Source organism: Oncorhynchus nerka, linkage group LG4 (assembly GCF_034236695.1).
Source record: "Oncorhynchus nerka isolate Pitt River linkage group LG4, Oner_Uvic_2.0, whole genome shotgun sequence".
Lineage (NCBI taxonomy): Eukaryota > Metazoa > Chordata > Actinopteri > Salmoniformes > Salmonidae > Oncorhynchus > Oncorhynchus nerka.
In genome coordinates this window covers 68,848,128-68,864,883 of record NC_088399.1, presented here as the reverse complement: position 1 = coordinate 68,864,883, position 16,756 = coordinate 68,848,128, and the positions used below count along the sequence as shown (strand labels likewise).

At 42.0% G+C, this 16,756-nt stretch overlaps 3 protein-coding genes across 3 annotated transcripts in view; all 3 read right to left on the bottom strand.

Annotated features, from left to right (window-relative positions):
* Window positions 1-2,733: 2,733 nt before the first annotated feature.
* LOC115129028 (nuclear transport factor 2-like) lies at window positions 2,734-7,445 on the bottom strand. The gene is made up of 5 exons (XM_029659173.1): window positions 7,360-7,445; window positions 6,818-6,938; window positions 5,977-6,048; window positions 5,775-5,873; window positions 2,734-2,972 (listed from the first exon to the last, which is right to left on the bottom strand). Exons 2-5 carry the CDS (start codon window positions 6,914-6,916, stop codon window positions 2,856-2,858), a joined length of 387 nt encoding a protein of 128 aa, XP_029515033.1. The 5' UTR covers window positions 6,917-6,938; window positions 7,360-7,445; the 3' UTR covers window positions 2,734-2,855.
* Window positions 7,446-7,772: 327 nt separating this feature from the next.
* Window positions 7,773-12,028, bottom strand: LOC115129027 (biogenesis of lysosome-related organelles complex 1 subunit 4-like). Its single transcript, XM_029659171.2, has 5 exons — window positions 11,664-12,028; window positions 11,433-11,504; window positions 10,496-10,597; window positions 10,206-10,340; window positions 7,773-8,881 (listed from the first exon to the last, which is right to left on the bottom strand). Exons 1-5 carry the CDS (start codon window positions 11,961-11,963, stop codon window positions 8,792-8,794), a joined length of 699 nt encoding a protein of 232 aa, XP_029515031.1. The 5' UTR covers window positions 11,964-12,028; the 3' UTR covers window positions 7,773-8,791.
* Window positions 12,029-12,208: 180 nt separating this feature from the next.
* Window positions 12,209-16,756, bottom strand: part of LOC115128512 (partitioning defective 6 homolog gamma-like) — a 39,280-nt gene continuing 34,732 nt past the window's right edge. The window contains exon 3 of the mRNA XM_029658407.2: window positions 12,209-15,185. Within this exon, the coding sequence (XP_029514267.2) occupies window positions 14,143-15,185 (1,043 nt within the window). The 3' untranslated portion in view covers window positions 12,209-14,142. The remainder of the gene's footprint in view (window positions 15,186-16,756) is intronic.

Sequence of the window (16,756 nt, the reverse complement as noted above, 5' to 3'; positions counted from 1 at the left end):
CTAAGGCACTGCATCTCAGTGCAAGAGGCGTCACTACAGTTTCCTGGTTTGAATCCAGGCTGTTTCACATCCGGCCGTGATTGGGAGTACCATAGGGTGGCTCACAATTGGCCCAGCGTCGTCCAAGTTTGGCGGGGTAGGCAGTCATTATAAATAAGAATTTGTTCTTAACTGGGGGTTCGCGCCCAGGCTCTGTCTCAGCCGGCCACGACCGGGAGGTCTGTGGGGCGACGCACAATTGGCCTAACGTCGTCCAGGTTAGGGAGGGTTTGGCCGGTAGGGATATCTTTGTGACTGGCTTCCGGGTTGGATGCGCGCTGTGTTAAGAAGCAGTGCGGCTTGGCTTGGTTGGGTTGTGTTTTGGAGGACGCATGGCTTTCGACCTTCCCCTCTCCCAAGCCCGTACGGGAAGTTGTAGCGATGAGACAAGATAGTAACTCCTAACAATTGGATGTCATAAGGTGAATGCACCAATTTGTAAGTCGCCCTGGATAAGAGCGTCTGCTAAATGACTTAAATGTAAATGTAACAATTGGATACCACAAAATTGGGGAGAAAAGCAGGTCAAATTAAAAAAAAAAAAAAATATATATATATATATTTCACCTTTATTTAACCAGGTAGGCCAGTTGAGAACAAGTTCTCATTTACAACTGCGACCTGTCCAAGAAAGCAAAGCAGTGCAACAAACAGAGTTACACATGGGATAAACAATCATTGTCAATAACACAATAGAAAAATCTGTATACAGTGTGTGCGAATGAAGTAAGGAGGTAAGGCAATAAATAGGCCAATAGTGGCGAGGTAATTAAAATTTTAGCAATTTACACTGGAGCGATGTATGTGCAGATGAGGATTTGCAAGTAGAAATACTGGTGTGCAAAAGAGCAGAAAAACAAATATGGGGATGAGGTAGGTAGTTGGTTGGGCTATTTACAGATGGGCTGTGTACAGCTGCAGCGATCGGTACACTGCAGCTGGCTGCGCGTAGGAGGCAGTTTATACCTTTGCAGGAAACTATGGGAAGATCAATTGCATAATCCTCACATCCTCCACTTATCTCCTACTCAACCCATTGGAGGTCAGAGGGGAGGGATCTCTGGCTTTCTCATCTAATTGGTTTTGAGGAGATGAGAGGACGCGAGGAGTATCCAATTGAGATCTTCCCTAGTTAAACTGTGTCTGAAATGGTACCCTATACTTTATAGAAGGGCTACTCGACTCTTACCCTACGAGGCCCGGCGCCTCCTGGTTTTCTGTTCTACCTGAATTACTCATGCCTGGTGTCCCAGGTCTAAATCAGTCCCTTATTTATAAAGGAACAATGAAAAAATGCTGTGAAACTGGCTTCGCGGTCCAAAGTTGAGTTTGAGGGTTTTATAGGGTGCCATTTCCTAATAACAAGGCATGCATGGATGAAATGTTATCCAATATTGGGAACTAATACGTATAGTTTGAATAACAGAATAAGGCAAATCGTACCAGAAACGTATTTGGGAATGAATTTCGAGGTGTTCGTTTCCAGATTTGACCTAAGGCGCGTATTTCTGTGTGTGTATTATAGTTAAATCTATGATTTGATATTTGATAGAGCAGTCTGAGAGGTGGTAGGCAGCAGCAGGCTCGTAATAGTCAAAGGTATATGGTTTAGAGAGAAATAGTTGACGAGTTGTAATTCCTGTAATAACTTGCGGCTGAACTTGAAAGGGGTTCCTTCGTTATTTTACCGTTCCCGTCTTCCATATAGAATATCTTGATCTACTTCAAATAATGTCTGTGTTTCGTGCAGGCTTAAACCGCCTCTGCGTTTCGATACCCATGTAAATCTCACTAGGGTAAGGTAACGTTTGTCAACATATTTTCATAAATCAACTCTACAAAAAAAAATGATCGTCGCTTATATTTAGCCAATATTGATCAGTTACCTTGTCCTATGGATATCTAGTTATAAAATTGGCAAGGTGGTGTAAGCTTACACGAAACACAGACCTTATTTTAAATTAATCTAAAAATATCCTATGGAATGAATGAAGGAACCGCTTTTCAGATTTTGCTAGGTGTCATGGGAATTATGACTCGCACTTTGGTAGTCAATTCTTACCATGTCCATTATTAAAATGGGATGTCCTGCATATAGAAATTACAGTTTTTGTTTTCAACATTCATCACAGGTAACTTAAACTCTATTTTTATTCAAACAGATGAGTATTTATTTGTCTCCTAAGCACTCTTCAGTATCATTGTCACTTCAGAGCTGCGTGTTTTACAGATGGCAGAGAAAAGCAAAGCACCAGTGTGGGACTATTACATGGAATTGGCACCAGGGAAAGCAAGGTGTCTCATTTGTGATAAAGATGTAAGCATGGGGTCAGCAACGGCTAAATACCACCAACCTGTGGAATCACCTTAGGAACGAACACCCATCCAAAAGCCCATATGTATTATATTAGTAAGTGTTCATCCAGTATTGTTGCAATTGTCATTATTACAAAAATGTGTGTGTATATACATAGATTATAACTGTAGATATCCATAGGACAAGGTAACTGATCAATATTGTGTAAAAACACACATAAAAAAAAAAAAAAAAAAAAAGGGCAGATTAATCGGTATCGGTCTTGAAAAACCATAATCGGTTGACCTCTAGTCTGGACATCACAATTCACCACCACTGTAACAGTATGCAGTTAACTGTGCAGAACACATTTGTCTCAATTTACTCCTAATACAGAATAACTGGTTAATGAGTTTATTGAAGACAAGAATCTGACAATCATTCTCTCACACACACGTAAAGTTGAAAAGTAATATAAAAAGCTAACTCTGTGGAAGGTACATGATCCTTCCATTTCCTCCTATGCTCCAAAGTTATGTAGTGCCAATCTGAACATGTCATTTGTGCAGATCCATTTGTTGTCCACGTTCTTCAGCAGGAACGTTTGTTGAAAACCCATCACCTGGTCCGTGTCAGCCTTTTAAAGAAAAGAGAAACAGATGAGCATCATCCTCTACCAATATAATTTACTAATCTATCATTATTAGGGTTGCAAAGGGTCTGAAACTTTCTGGAAAATTTCAGGCAATGTTCAGGAAATTTTCCATGTGAAGTTAAGACCGGGAATTTTGCTTAAATTCACCAAAAAGTTAGCTTATAAAGGTGAACCTTTATTGTATTATACATGTAAGGAAATTCTAGGTCTTGTGGCATATTTTGGTTAAACTGTCCCCAATACAATGGAACTGTAACCCTCTGCATGCACAGTGCATTCATCCATCGCATGTACAGCTGATTCTCAAGATCTTGCACACTAATGAGATGCTATGGAGTCCACACTACTACACTGTCTGAGCCAAATGCTTTCTGGTAAGTTATTACAATACTGGGTGGGATGAATATATTTTATTATTTTTGTTAACTAGTAGTCATCAAGTTATGGCAGCAATCTACCTCACCAAGCAAAGTGTGAAGAATAAGAGCAACACATTGAAGTTGTCCTGCAACACCCATTGGGGTGGTGTTGTCATCATGTTTGACAGTCTCCTGGAGGGGAAGGAGTCTCCCAGAATCGGCCATATCACAGTCTGCCGATATAAACAGCCCCATCAAGAGGATCCTCCTGGATGATGTATTTTGGGAGAGAGTGATAAGCAGCCTGAAACCTATAGCAATAGCCATTGCACAGATTGAGAGAGACAATGCCATCCTGTCTGATGTTCAGACTCTGCTTGCAGATGTAAGAGAAGAAATTCGTACAGCCTTGCCCACTTCACTGTTGCTCCAAGCAGAGGAATCTGCAGTTCTGAAATACATCAAAAAGCCAATACACACCGCAGCGTACATGTTGGTATGCTGGCAAGAGCATCCTGTCTGGTGCAGCGATCAACAAGGCCTATGGTGTCATTACTACCGTGTCTCGCCACCTTGGCCTGGATGAGGGCAAGGTTCTTGGCAGTCTGGCAAAGTTTTTATTTCACCTTTATTTAACCAAGTAGGCCAGTTGAGAACATGTTCTCATTTACAACTGCGACCTGACCAAAATAAAGCAAAGCAGTGCGACAAAAACAGCAGTTACACATAAACAAACAGTCAATAAGTCAATAACACAATAGAAATATATGTACACTGTGTGCAAATGTAGAAGAGTAGGGAGGTAAGGCAATAAATAGGCCATGGATGCGAAATAATTACAATTTAACATTAACACTGCAGATGATGGGCAAGTAGAGATACTGGGTGAGAAAGAGATCAGTAACAATATGGGGATAAGGTAGTTGGGTGTGCTAATTACAGTTTGGCTATGTACAGGTACAGTGATCGGTAAGCTGCCGATCACTGAAGTACACTTCCAAGCAAGGGCTTTGGGATGGAGATGCAATATGGTACTCGTGCCAACATATCTCATCAGCCACCTGGTGGAAGGGTCTTTGTGGATCTGAGGCTCTTTCCCCTGTTGCCTCCATCATCCTCTAAATCCCACCACCTCAGAGCGCAACTGGTCCTTGTATGGGAACACACCCAACAGGCTGAACAATACAAGGGTTGAAAAATTGGTGGCCATCCGGGCAAATTTTAGGCTTTTTGAGCCTGACAACGAGCCATTCTCAACAAGGTTGGAAATTGACAGTGAAGATGAGGCCTCAGAGTCTGATATTCAAGAGGTGGACATTGAGGAGGTCCAGGGAGAACTCATGGAAGCTTGAGAGGAAGACAACCATAGCTTTAGTTTCTGGACTATCATTTTACAGATTTATGTTGAAAACGGTTTTGGGAGATGCGATGGATCATTGAGGATCATTCAATATTCCTTTTCTTTTGTTGTTCAGTGAAATCCTCCCATGTGAAGAGTCAACTAATTTAATTAAAGTTAAATTCGTAACTAAATTGTTTATTTCTATTGGAAGGATTTAATCATTTGCAATTATGTCTACTCAAGGTAAAAATATGTCTCCATATGACATGGTAAATATCCAATGCAAAAAAACATTACATTTAAAAAGGTATTAATATTCATTTGCATATATATATTTCCATTAATTCCCATGGAAAGTTTCCCTCTGAATATTCCCCAAAATGTGCAACCCTAATCATTACATACAGTAGAAATGAACCACAATAAGAACCATCGATTTGATTCTAAAATTGATTACATTTAAGCTCAAGTGTCTTTAAGTGGTATTAAAATGAAAACAGGAGCAGCTCCTTCCATGTTCCCATGTTCAGCGGTGAAACAAAGACACCGATGAATGTTCCTGCAATTTATTGTGCAACGTTTCAGCCCAAGTGTGCAGATATCCAACCTTATTTCGTGACATTTTTTGTACCCACGTTCACCGGTGTTACTATGCTAGCTTAGCAGCTTCATTCCTTTCCTCAACTTGTCTTTGACTGGGCTTAAAGTAGGGTCATTTCAAGCAGTTGGTGAGTTTCTGGTTCGATGTCACTCAGTTACTCTCGCCCCTCTAAACTTGCACTACATTGACCCAAGCCGTTGATCTAAGCTTAACTGTGAATCCAGGTCACGGCACCACTGTAACCCGCGTCACTGTGTTAGCTTATTCTCTCAACTCACCTCTGACTTGGCTTGACTACAATCCTCTGCTACAAACAGTTAACACACATGACTGTCAACTTGACAATATATACACCAGTTGTGCCACTGAAAAGGATGCAAATCACTGGCGCCACCTCAAGCTGTGGGTGAGTTTCTGGTACGATCTCCCTGTTACACCAGCAAGTCACTCAACGTGTGTCCACTACTTTTGAAATTACCTACCTTGAGCTGTCCCATCACCATGCTCATTACACAGCTGTCTGGCGTGGGCTGGTGGTCCTGTGCGGTGATGCTGTGCTGAATTGACTGGAACGGTAAGCTCTGCAGTAAGGGAGAGAAGAGGTATTTTATGTCATGTACCATGTTCAAATAATTAGGCTATACATTATAATTACTTTGAAGTTTAAATGAAGATGTCACTTACAGTGATCTTCTCCATAATGGCTTTATGCCCCTGGAAACCAACTCCTTCCCATGTTAAACATGACGCATCAGTCTGGACACACAAACATCAATAATTTATTAAGACAGCGAGCTCTCACATCAGTTACACACTGAACAACATGAGCAGCTGTGTATTCATTAGTTAGATTCCGTTGCAAGACGCTTTGCGGAATGGGAGGGACCTACCTGAATTGGACCAATAGAAATTCTTGTTTTCGTTGTAAAATGTTTTCCGCTTGGAGTAAACGGTTACCAACCCAAATGTTTTGCAACGGAATCTGACCAATGAATACACCCCATGGGTCCATCTCAAAAGTTTTACTCGATTCCTTCTATCCTCTCATCCATGCCACTTTCTCAAAGCACTTCGGAGGATAGCCCTTGAACATGACTCAATTCCAATCCATTACACATAAATCATTGGACGCCTTAGCGTCTTCTGTACAGGGGAGTTAAGAGTCCTGACACTCAATCTGAACATTAACACGCATCGCTTGCAATACCCATAGCTGTATGGATCTTGAAAAATTGCAACAGTAAGTATCTTTATTTTAATGCTTTTTTTCTCGATGATGAAAGGGCCATATGTTTCAGAAGCCATATTGTAAGCAATGATTGACGTTTCTAAACGTTAATACACAGCGTTGGGATTGTGGTTCACATGAGCAAACCTGAAAACTGTAGGGTTATTTGAAGGAGAGAGTCCAAGTGAAGTAGGCAAGGAATTAAGAGAAGAGAGTCACCCCAGGTTTCCAGATGACAAGGTTGGTCCATGAAACACCATTACACATCTCTAACTGTATTGAAATGTAAATACTCACATAGAGATCGGCGAGTTTGGTTCTATCAGAATCAAACTGTTGGTAATAATGTTGCACAAAGCCTGCACCTATCTGCTCCCAAACCGGTTTGCTTGCCATGATTCAAAGTGCAGGTTGGAATCTGGAGAGGAAAATGCTACTTGAATATGACGTAGCCAACAGCGCATCTCTGATGAGCACATTCCACGTGTTGCAGAATCATTCTGAATTATAATGAATGGAAAAGATCAAACTTCACAGTTTGTCATCATGTATTTATCCACTTATCAAGAGGACATGAGCACGAGAATGGCCAACTAGCTAGCTAGATCTCAAAACTGGAAACACTAGCTAAAGTCAGTTAACGGAATGAATACTGCGTTAACATAGCGAACTAGTTGTATACAGTAGCAAGCTAGCTCGCTAACTAGTTTAATGTCAGTACATTATTCCACTCAGAAAAAGACAGCTAAACTTTTACTTTGTGTTGCAAAGAATAATTTCCCCTATAAGCTACATGTTTTATTGTTGAATAGTTGTGTAAAACTTCATATGGAACATACCTTAATATGCTATTTACTAGTAATCCAGTGTGGATGCACAACAGGTCTCTCCCGCTTCATCCGGAGAAAAAAAAGGTGTTGTCATATACTGGGGCCTAACAACCAATAGATGCGCTCTTCGGCTTGATTGACGGGTACCTACGAGCGGGAATGGCACCCAAATGGGCGTTTCCATCTAAATGAGATGGGAGAAATACCAAAGTGCAACCAACCTTGGTAGCTCAATTATTTTCAGCCCATTGATAATGAAATGTATATTAAATGTTACGTTTAATGACAATGTATACTTTTGTATAACATTGAGAATATTATTTTTTTAACCAGGCAAGTCAATTAAGAACAAATTCCTACATGGACAACTGTGAGTTAATGGATATGACAATGTATATTTTTATATAGCATTGAGAATCAGATGTTTTTAATTTAGCCTTTATTTAACTAGGCAAGTCAGTTAAGAACACATTTTTATTTAGTTATTAGTTATTTTACACATGAGCTCTTTGTAGCCAAGAGAAAGTGACATAAAATAGTTTAGTTTTCAACAAGTGCTTTATGTAGCAGCTAGCTGTGTATTCCTCTGATATATTTTGATATCTGTGGTGGTGTGAAACTCAGTAACAGCTTTCCAGATGGTTTACTGATAAAGTCAATAAGAAAGAAACCACTTTGCTGATAAATATTTAGTATGATGATCATGAGTGACAAAAGTATCAAATAATATACAACTATGACAAAATATGTTCAACAAATAAATGTTGCTTGGTGCAGTGCGTTGAGAATTACTAAGTGCCAATTCCACTCCAGTATTAGGCCATACAAACAGGAAACAATAGCATTATAAAAACATCATGTTAAGGTTTACTCAAGCTTGAACATCATATACTTCAAATCATACGATTGGTGAGAGTACAAGTGTGATGATTAATAACATTTTCCTTATAGCAATTTAATTCAACAGGTGACCACGCAATACATTAAAGGGAAACACTCAGAGGCACTTGAAAAACGGAATCTTGAAGAAGTCTTCAGATCAATAACACAATTTTCCTTTTTCAGGTGTCCGCATCGTCTGATTTCTTCAGCGTCTTCACAGCCACTTGATAGTGAGAGAGCCAACACTATATTGCTTGTTGAAACTGTTGTACTGTCAGATCCTCCGGTCCAGAGGACACTAGTATTATTGTCTATAGTCAGGTCCATAGCCGTATCCATCTATGGCTCTGGTCCAGTTAAGACAGCCATGCAGACTGAGGTCACCTGACCTAGAAGAGTCAGGCAGACCATTGCATGTGCGATGTGTGGGAGCTGCAGGCATCTGTTTCAAGTAGCCTCCTAAAATGGCACCCTATTCCCTATATAGTGCACTATTGTTGACCAGAAAACAATGGGTAATACAATATGTAAGGAATAGGGTGCTATTTGAGACAAGCTTTCAGTGTCCTGGGTGTGGGATGAAATAATCATCTGTTCTCAACACTGGGGGAAGCTCCTGATGCTGCTGCCTACTGGGGCTGGCTGGTTTCTGTAGAGACAAAAGTTATGGATTTAAATTAAATTAAGTCACATGTGCCGAATACAACAGTTGTAGACCTTACCGTGAAATGCTTACTTACAAGCCCTTAACCAACAATGCATTTCTGAAAATACAAATATATCCACTGAGAGCAATGGACAACTAACATTTAATAATAATAATTATAGAGCCTCCCGAGTGGCACAGGCGTCACTACACACCCGGGTTCGACCCCAGGCTATGTCGCAGCCAGCCACGACCGGGAGACCCATGAGGCGGCGCACAGGTTAGGGGAGGGTTTGGCCGGTTGGGATGTCCTTGTCCCATCGTGCTCTAGCGATTCCTTGTGGCGGGCCAGGTGCATGCACGCTGACTTCAATCACCAGTTGTATAGTGTTCCCTCTGACACATTGGTCCAGCTGGCTTCCGGGCTAAGCAAGCAGTGTGTCAAGAAGCAGTGGCAGGGTCGTGTTTCACAGTAAGGAACTGTTGTATTCAGCATTTCATGCATTTTTTAAACTTTTATTTAACTAGGCAAGTCAGTTAAGAACAAATTATTATTTTCAATGACAGCCTAGGAACAGCCTTGTTCAAAGGCAGAACGACAGATTTTTACCTTGTCAGCTTGGGGATTCGATCTTGCAACCTTTCGGTTACTAGTCCAACACTCTAACCACTAGGCTACCTGCTGCCCCCATGTGACAAGAAACATTTGATTTTGATGTACTAACGTTATGACATTTTTTATAAACAACTGAAAAATGCCTCTTCGGCACCTCCAATGTTTTGAGCTGTTATACACTTCCGACCTGTGCGTGGCAATAATGAGTGATTGGAGGGGCCAAATAGGCTTTTTTTCAGATGCTTGTACATTCTTATTTATACCTTTTTTTGGAAGTACTAGAGAAAATGAAGATAGTTGCTCAGCGAAACTCCACAATTGGTGATCAGCAAGCGTACTTTGACATTATAACTCTTGCAGAGCTGGTGAATGACAGTTTGAGTTGGAACTTCTTGGGTGTTACAGAAGACTTTGCTAGAGGCATCACTACAGACCCTGGTTCTATTCCAGGCTGTAACACACCCGGTCGTGATTGGGAGTCCCATAGGGCGGCGCACAATTGGCCCAGCATTGTGCGGGTTAGGCCAGGTTAAGCAGTCATTGTACATAATAATTTGTTCAGAACTGACTTGTCTAGTTAAATAAAATAAAAAACACAGAGATACTGGTTCAGGGGGATAGTGATTAAGTATAGGAATACAGCATTTACACTCCAAATGGATATTGCCTTAATGGTTGACTGAGATGTGCATTGATTGATTGACTCCTCACATTTAGAAAACTCGGGACACTAATGGTACGGAAGATCTTTCTGAAGGCGCCCGGCAGGGTTCCTTGTTCCTTCTCTGCCTGAGTGACATGCTCCTCCATGACATTCACATTGGCACCCACCATCTTCACAAACACCTGGACACAACACCAGGGAACAGAGTCAGATACAGAACTACCATATCTGTGCCCCAAATATAGAGAATAGGGTGTCATTTGGTACACTGATCATGTCAGGATTTCAATGTCATCATCCTGGTCATTAACAATTACGTTAAGTAAATCACACTTACATCCAACTTGTCAATCTTTCTGTATATTTGTCTCATCTCTTCTGATTTTCCATGTATTTGAGGTAGGTTCTCGTTGACAATCTGTGATGTGTCGTTGCGGATCTATAACCAGAACAAGAAAATTTAATTTCTCACCCACTTTCACAGACAAAGACATGAGCAGCACATACAGGGAGCGCACAAATGGCAATATACCACAAAAAGCTATGTATCAAACTACAAAATACAGAAATACATTTCCAAGTAGTTGGCCCGAACAGCAACAACATTCTCAATAAGTAACGGTTACAGAAACTCTAATTGTAATATGTTGTTTATCTACTTTAGTTGAATGCACTGACTGTTAGTCACTTTGGATAAGCGTCAGTTAAATTACCAAAATGTGAAAAAGAACATACCAAAATGAACTGCAAAGCACACTGGGTATTATTAGCGTTGTGTCAGTCAGAACTCATTACAATAATACTCAGCATGTTTTGCAAATGTCATTTTTACATATACAATTATATTTAGTTAATTCGGCACAGGGGTGTCCAACCCTGTTCCTGGAGAGGTACCTTGTATCTTTTCGCTCCAACCACAGTTGTAACTAACCTGGTTCAGTTTATCAACCAGCTAATTATTACAAATCAGGTGTGCTAGATTAGGGTTGGAGTGAAAACCTACAGGATGGCAGCTCTCCAGGATCAGGGTTGGACAGCCCTGATTTCGCAGATTATTTTATCACACCATAGTGCCATCAGACTTCTGATACCAATGCAGGATGAGGGGCCCACAAAACTGAAGCGCATAAAAATTAATTGTATTGAAAAGGATTACAGCTCCTGAAAGTATCTTGTTAAAAAATACAATAGAGTGCAGTTCAGCCTTGTGTAATACAAATTACTCAAGTAAACGAAATACATATTTCAAATACTGCCGATCTTTGAGCACGTACCATGTCAAGCATTCCAACAAATTCATCCACCCTAGTAAGCATTCCCTCCAGACTTTTCTCCAAACACAGGATCTGTGGGGTATAGAAAGCAGGACATGGTTATAACCAGTCCAGTAACATTTCTCTTGTCACGCGTATCGTTATAGCTAGCTTTAGCCAGCGCTATTGCACCTCCCAGCATAGACAGTATAATATATTTTACATCCATCAGAAATGTTGATTAATTCTAACCTCGTCTCCAGCAGTATCTCTGATGTAAGAGGAGTAATTTAGGGTAGTGTGTCTCAGGATATCATCCTCCTCGTTGTGGTCTGGGTCCGTTTCGGGTTCCTCGGAGTTGAAGCTCGGACTCCGCAAGACTGCTGCGTCGAAGCTGGGACTTTGCGACACCGTACCATTGCTTAGGGCCTCGCTCAACATGGATAAACTGCTCACACTCTGCGACACGATGCCACTGTCCCGACTCACCTCGGCACTGGACTCCTCCAGCGGGGAGAGAACATCTACCCTATTTTCCATCCTAGGCTCCATCTTTCCCTCTTTTGTTTATTTTTGTTTTCAACTACCGTATTATGATTGTCAGCTGATTAAATCACGTGGTTGAATATGTTGATGGCGGCTTACAAGGATCAAGTAGAACTAAGCGAAAAGGCGCAATGTTAAATCAGGGCTCTTTCTCACTAATTTCCTCTGAAGTTGAATACTGAAATCTGATGACTCAATCGCCATTAGAAATTTCCACAGAAGAAAATGGGAATGAAAAACTGGACAGCAAGTGCATTTTAAACCTTTATTTCAAAATGTATCTCCCAAAACGTACAAAACAGTAAGAAAATATAAACACAATATTCACAATACAATTCAAATTAATTGCATTAAGGGTTTGAATTTCAAACTGTGGAAATGAGTTGAAGTGATACTTACGGTTTACTATGTTGAAAGAGCAACTAGGCCTACTAAATATTGATTGAGCAATTACAGATCAAGCCCTAATATCCATTCAATTGTTGTTTACATTTGAGTGCTCAGTACATATCTGGACTAAAATGAATTAAAAAGGCACAAAGTGTTTTACAAACCTTTTCTCCAATAAGTGTGGAGAATGTATAGCAATGTCTGTACAGCATCATCATCATCCCATAGAATAAAAACAGTCCAGTTTACATGATATGCTGAAATATTCCCCATCATAATCATCCTCGTACCATAACACCTCGTGGAATTATTTGTTCATATGTCATTGTTTTTCCCTTGTAAAAATCTATTATAAAATCCATATGTACATTAAAACAATAGACATTATTCCAGAAAAATCTAGATGTTTCTGTAATAAATAGAAAACCTGTAATATTTCCTAGGCGTGAATATGTTGGCTCACACAGTCGATGGTACAGGGTACTGCCAGAAGGGGGAAGTGACCAACACATTATAGCACTACTCAACAGGGTTGAACGGACTGTGCATAGTAAAGATATGCATGGAATAACCGCACTATGGTCATAAGAACAGTGTCAAGGTAACCAAAGCAGCCTATGGGGAGAGGAAAAGGAAAGAGCAACACAAATTACATATTTGTGAACCAAAATAGGGTGATAATCCAATGTTAATCCTGGAGATTTAAAGAGTTGAAACAACAATAAGACTGTTAAAAAAAAAAACTTTGCAAACCTTGACAGCTTAAAAGCCTTGAACTACAATGTGAATAATGGTGAGAAGAATCCCATACAAAAACAAACCACCAATGGATGAAGGCTTAGTGTCCCACAGAATCCATGTACTCTATGAAAGTTAACCATATCATGGATGGATAGATGACGTTTGTTAACCAAAGTACCACTGGCTCCATACATGGGTCTCAATGTGTGTGCCCAACACAGTGTAGGAAAGTGAATGAGTGAGGTTAAGCAGATGCAGATTCAGGTGTTATCACCTTCACCTCTTAGCAGTCCTGCCTGCTGTAACAGGGTTCACATCCCCCTGCCTGCTGTAACTAACAGGGTTCACAGCCAAGTAGGTGAGTAAACAGTAAAGATAGGGATTCATTAGCGGTGAAGTGAGAGGGGTGCTAGTCAGATAGTGGCTTTTTTCCAGAGAGCATGTTGCATTCCTGGAGCTCCAAAAACAGGCAACCAGTGGAGAAGACGAAACAGGATATAGACTATGTTCAGTGTAGGAAGTATTGCTTGATAGCAGTTCAAAATGTACCAGGTATAAATGACTGCTGGTAAGGGAAGTAAGAGTTTTAGTACATGTGATGATCCAACACTTCTCCTTATTAAAGCTTAGAATCATTTATTGGAGAAGATAAATCACCTGTGAATACACAGGTAAAATACAGATATAGAGGATCAGTAGACAGGCAGCATTGTACAGAAACATAGAATTGTCCTTAAAAACAAAAGCTCAAAGTTGGTCCCAAAAAGGAGATAGGAGGTTCAGATTAATAGTGGCCACTAAAGGATAGCAGGTGAACCCCATCAGGCCTACACATTAGTGGCCTAAAATGCTCATTTTACAAGACATTGAAAACCTTAAAACTCAAACAATACAGAATAAACTGTCCTTATTTGTTTTATAAAAAATGTAACAAAATTAGTAGGAGGTTTGAGGAACAACGTTCATTCTCATGGTGGGTATACCGGGCAGGGGATGCTCCAGCTCACGTCCAATGTGTGTGTGTAAGTGTGTATTATTAGTGTAGGTGTGTGTATTATAGGGTGATGACGGTGCCATCCTCTTCCACCCCTCCCCGGGGCAGAGCCAGGCTGTGTCGAGGGTCCGTCCTCATGGTGCTGAGGATTTTGTGCAGGCTGCTGTTGCTCTCCCGGAGGGCTGGGTTGCTGCTGTGGTGCTGGGTTTGGTGATGCTGCGGGTTCTGTAACTGGGGCTGCTGGAGGTTCAGGTCCCTGTGCAGCATGTAGCTGAGGCTGCCGTGGTGAGAAAGGCCATTGAGGCTGGGCTGGGAGTGGGAGGAGGAGGTGGAAACCACAGAGAGGGGTCGGGTCGGGGGGTTGGTGGGTTCCACGGGGGCCTGGGGAGGGGCTTGGGTATGGGAGCGTGACGTTCTTGAAGCCACGGACACCATTGATGCGCTGGAGCGCCTCGACGGCCGCTTGAGGGTGCTCTCGATAACGATGTCTGACTCCTCATCGCTTTCCAGCTCGTCGGGGTAGCCATGGGCACCGGTCGCCATTGCTGCGGTGGACAGGCTGGGGTAGCCGGTGGAACCGCTGCTGTCTGACGACTGACCGGAGCTGCCGGATATCCGGCTGGCTCGCACCACATTGTTCCGCTGGTTCACCGGCTTCACTGTGACAATCAGGTTGTGACTGTTGGCGATCATCATGTCCGTTACCTGGTCTAGCGTCTTCCCAGTCACCTCAATGCCGTTGACCTCCAGGACCTCGTCATTGACGGCCAGCAGGCCCGTGCTCTCAGCCAGGCCCCCAGGCACCATGCGGGAGATAAAAATCCCAGGCACCTTCTCCAGGCCATGGGGCGTCACTCGTACGCTTGTCCCATCCCGGATGTAGAACCCCAGGGGTTTGTCAGAACCATGGCGGTAGAGACGAACGCGGCGGTGGGACTCTGGCAAGATGTCCACATCGATGATGGAGGAGACTGGCCGGAAGTCCTGCGGCATGCCAATACGGATGTGAGGTCGCTTCCTGTTGACGTCGTTCCGCAGCGCCACCACAGCCTTCTTCTTTCGGGTCAGAGAGTGAGTCCCATAGCTGCTGTAGTCGACCTCCTCTGAAACACAACAGGAGAAATAGAACTGGTTAGAGCCTTTTCTGAAACCCAGAACAGAACTGCTAAGAACTGAAACAGAAAATATAGAACCCGTTAAGGCCTCTGGAAGACAGGAGAAAACAACTGCTCAGAACTATGTCTGAAACACGGAACAGAACTACTTAGAACAGCTTAGCTCTCAGGAACACTTCACTTGCAGCATATGAGCCTCAAATGGTGAGCAGATGTTTTCCTTTGAAAGAACACAATACATAAAGGTTTTATTTGTAGCAAGAAATGTATGCAGTGCTCATTACCATACACGTCAACAGGTCTTAGTCCAAACTCCTCTAACTCTACCCCTGTGTAAAGCAAGCATCAAACCTTCATGTTTTTAAAAATGGACAAATGACCAAAACACACATAAAACTGCAAGATGACAACATGAACACCGATTAACTTTATTCCAGACTTGGGACATCAACACAACAGAATAGTGAAGCTGCCAATACATTCCAGATTGCAGTCCTAGAGTCATTAATAAAACGCTGAGAGGGCAGAGCAGAGCTGACAGCGTGGGGGTGTGTGTGTGTGTGTGTGGGGCGTTCCTGTCTGTGCTGACAGTGCTGTCCCGCTTTACCGGTACTGCTTAGACAGCTGCTGTTGGGGAGGCCCTGCCTGCCTGCCAAGCCAAACCATGGCCAAAATGGGACCAGAGTCACAGCGTACTGACTGTTTACCAGTCCCACTCTAAAGAAACACCCACACAAGGAGTTGAGGACAAAGGGAAGTTTATCATTAAAACTCCACAGCTTGTTTACTGTGAAATCCTTTCCCTCCACTTCAGAACAAAGCTTCAACTGGGCTGAACTTGTGGCAGACCCTGTTGCACTCTGGGCTGTAGAGAAAGCCTGACGAGTGCTGGTCTGGTGTAGCTCTGCAGTCAGTGGGATGGAACAGAGCCACAGGAAGAACAGTTGGAATCAAACACCAGGATGGGATTACAGTTGGAATACCGATCATTCTGAGCTTCAGTTGTACACGACTCGCTGTCTGCAAGCAAGGGCAATGGAGTGTGTTCAAGCAAAACTATTTTCACAGTTCAAAAAATATATAAAAACATTTCAACCAACCCAATATGTCTAGGCTTAGGCGGTATACGATATACTGGGGTATTTGGAAAAAAAACAGGATGGTTTTTCAATACCGTCAAAACTACTTCTTTGAAGTTGTTCAATACATTTGAATATTTATAGCAACTTTTTAAGTTAATACCTACAGTCAACTTGTGCAATACGCTCGGAGACAAAGCAGATTGCCCTTTTCATTCCACCCCTCACATTATGAACAGTTGAGCCAGTCACGTGTTTGTTTGTAAATAGCATAACATGAGAAAGCGGGAGCTGGTGAGTCCAAAGCATTGTATATCTATCGGTAAGTCTCTGTTGTGCAGCGCACATGAGGTGATGAAGTTACACCTGTATGCAATTCACTACTACATTTTTGCCATCAAATATCTTACGTCTTTCTGCCGTGTTTGAGAAGTCAAAAAGCTCTGGATCAGTTCTGTACAGATGCCATTTTTTCCCTGT

What these genes read in the sequence shown, in the direction of transcription:
- LOC115129028 (XM_029659173.1), bottom strand. Translation starts at nt 6,916, where the DNA reads ATGGCAAGCAAACCGGTTTGGGAGCAGATAGGTGCAGGCTTTGTGCAA. An exon ending in CCAAACTCGCCGATCTCTAT is followed by an intron (nt 6,049 to 6,817) that starts GTGAGTATTTAC and finishes TTGTGTGTCCAG; the next exon opens with ACTGATGCGTCATGTTTAAC. An exon ending in TGGTGATGGGACAGCTCAAG is followed by an intron (nt 2,973 to 5,774) that starts GTAGGTAATTTC and finishes TTTCTTTAAAAG; the next exon opens with GCTGACACGGACCAGGTGAT.
- LOC115129027 (XM_029659171.2), bottom strand. Translation starts at nt 11,963, where the DNA reads ATGGAGCCTAGGATGGAAAATAGGGTAGATGTTCTCTCCCCGCTGGAG. An exon ending in GAGATACTGCTGGAGACGAG is followed by an intron (nt 11,505 to 11,663) that starts GTTAGAATTAAT and finishes TATACCCCACAG; the next exon opens with ATCCTGTGTTTGGAGAAAAG. An exon ending in TTGTTGGAATGCTTGACATG is followed by an intron (nt 10,598 to 11,432) that starts GTACGTGCTCAA and finishes TTCTGGTTATAG; the next exon opens with ATCCGCAACGACACATCACA.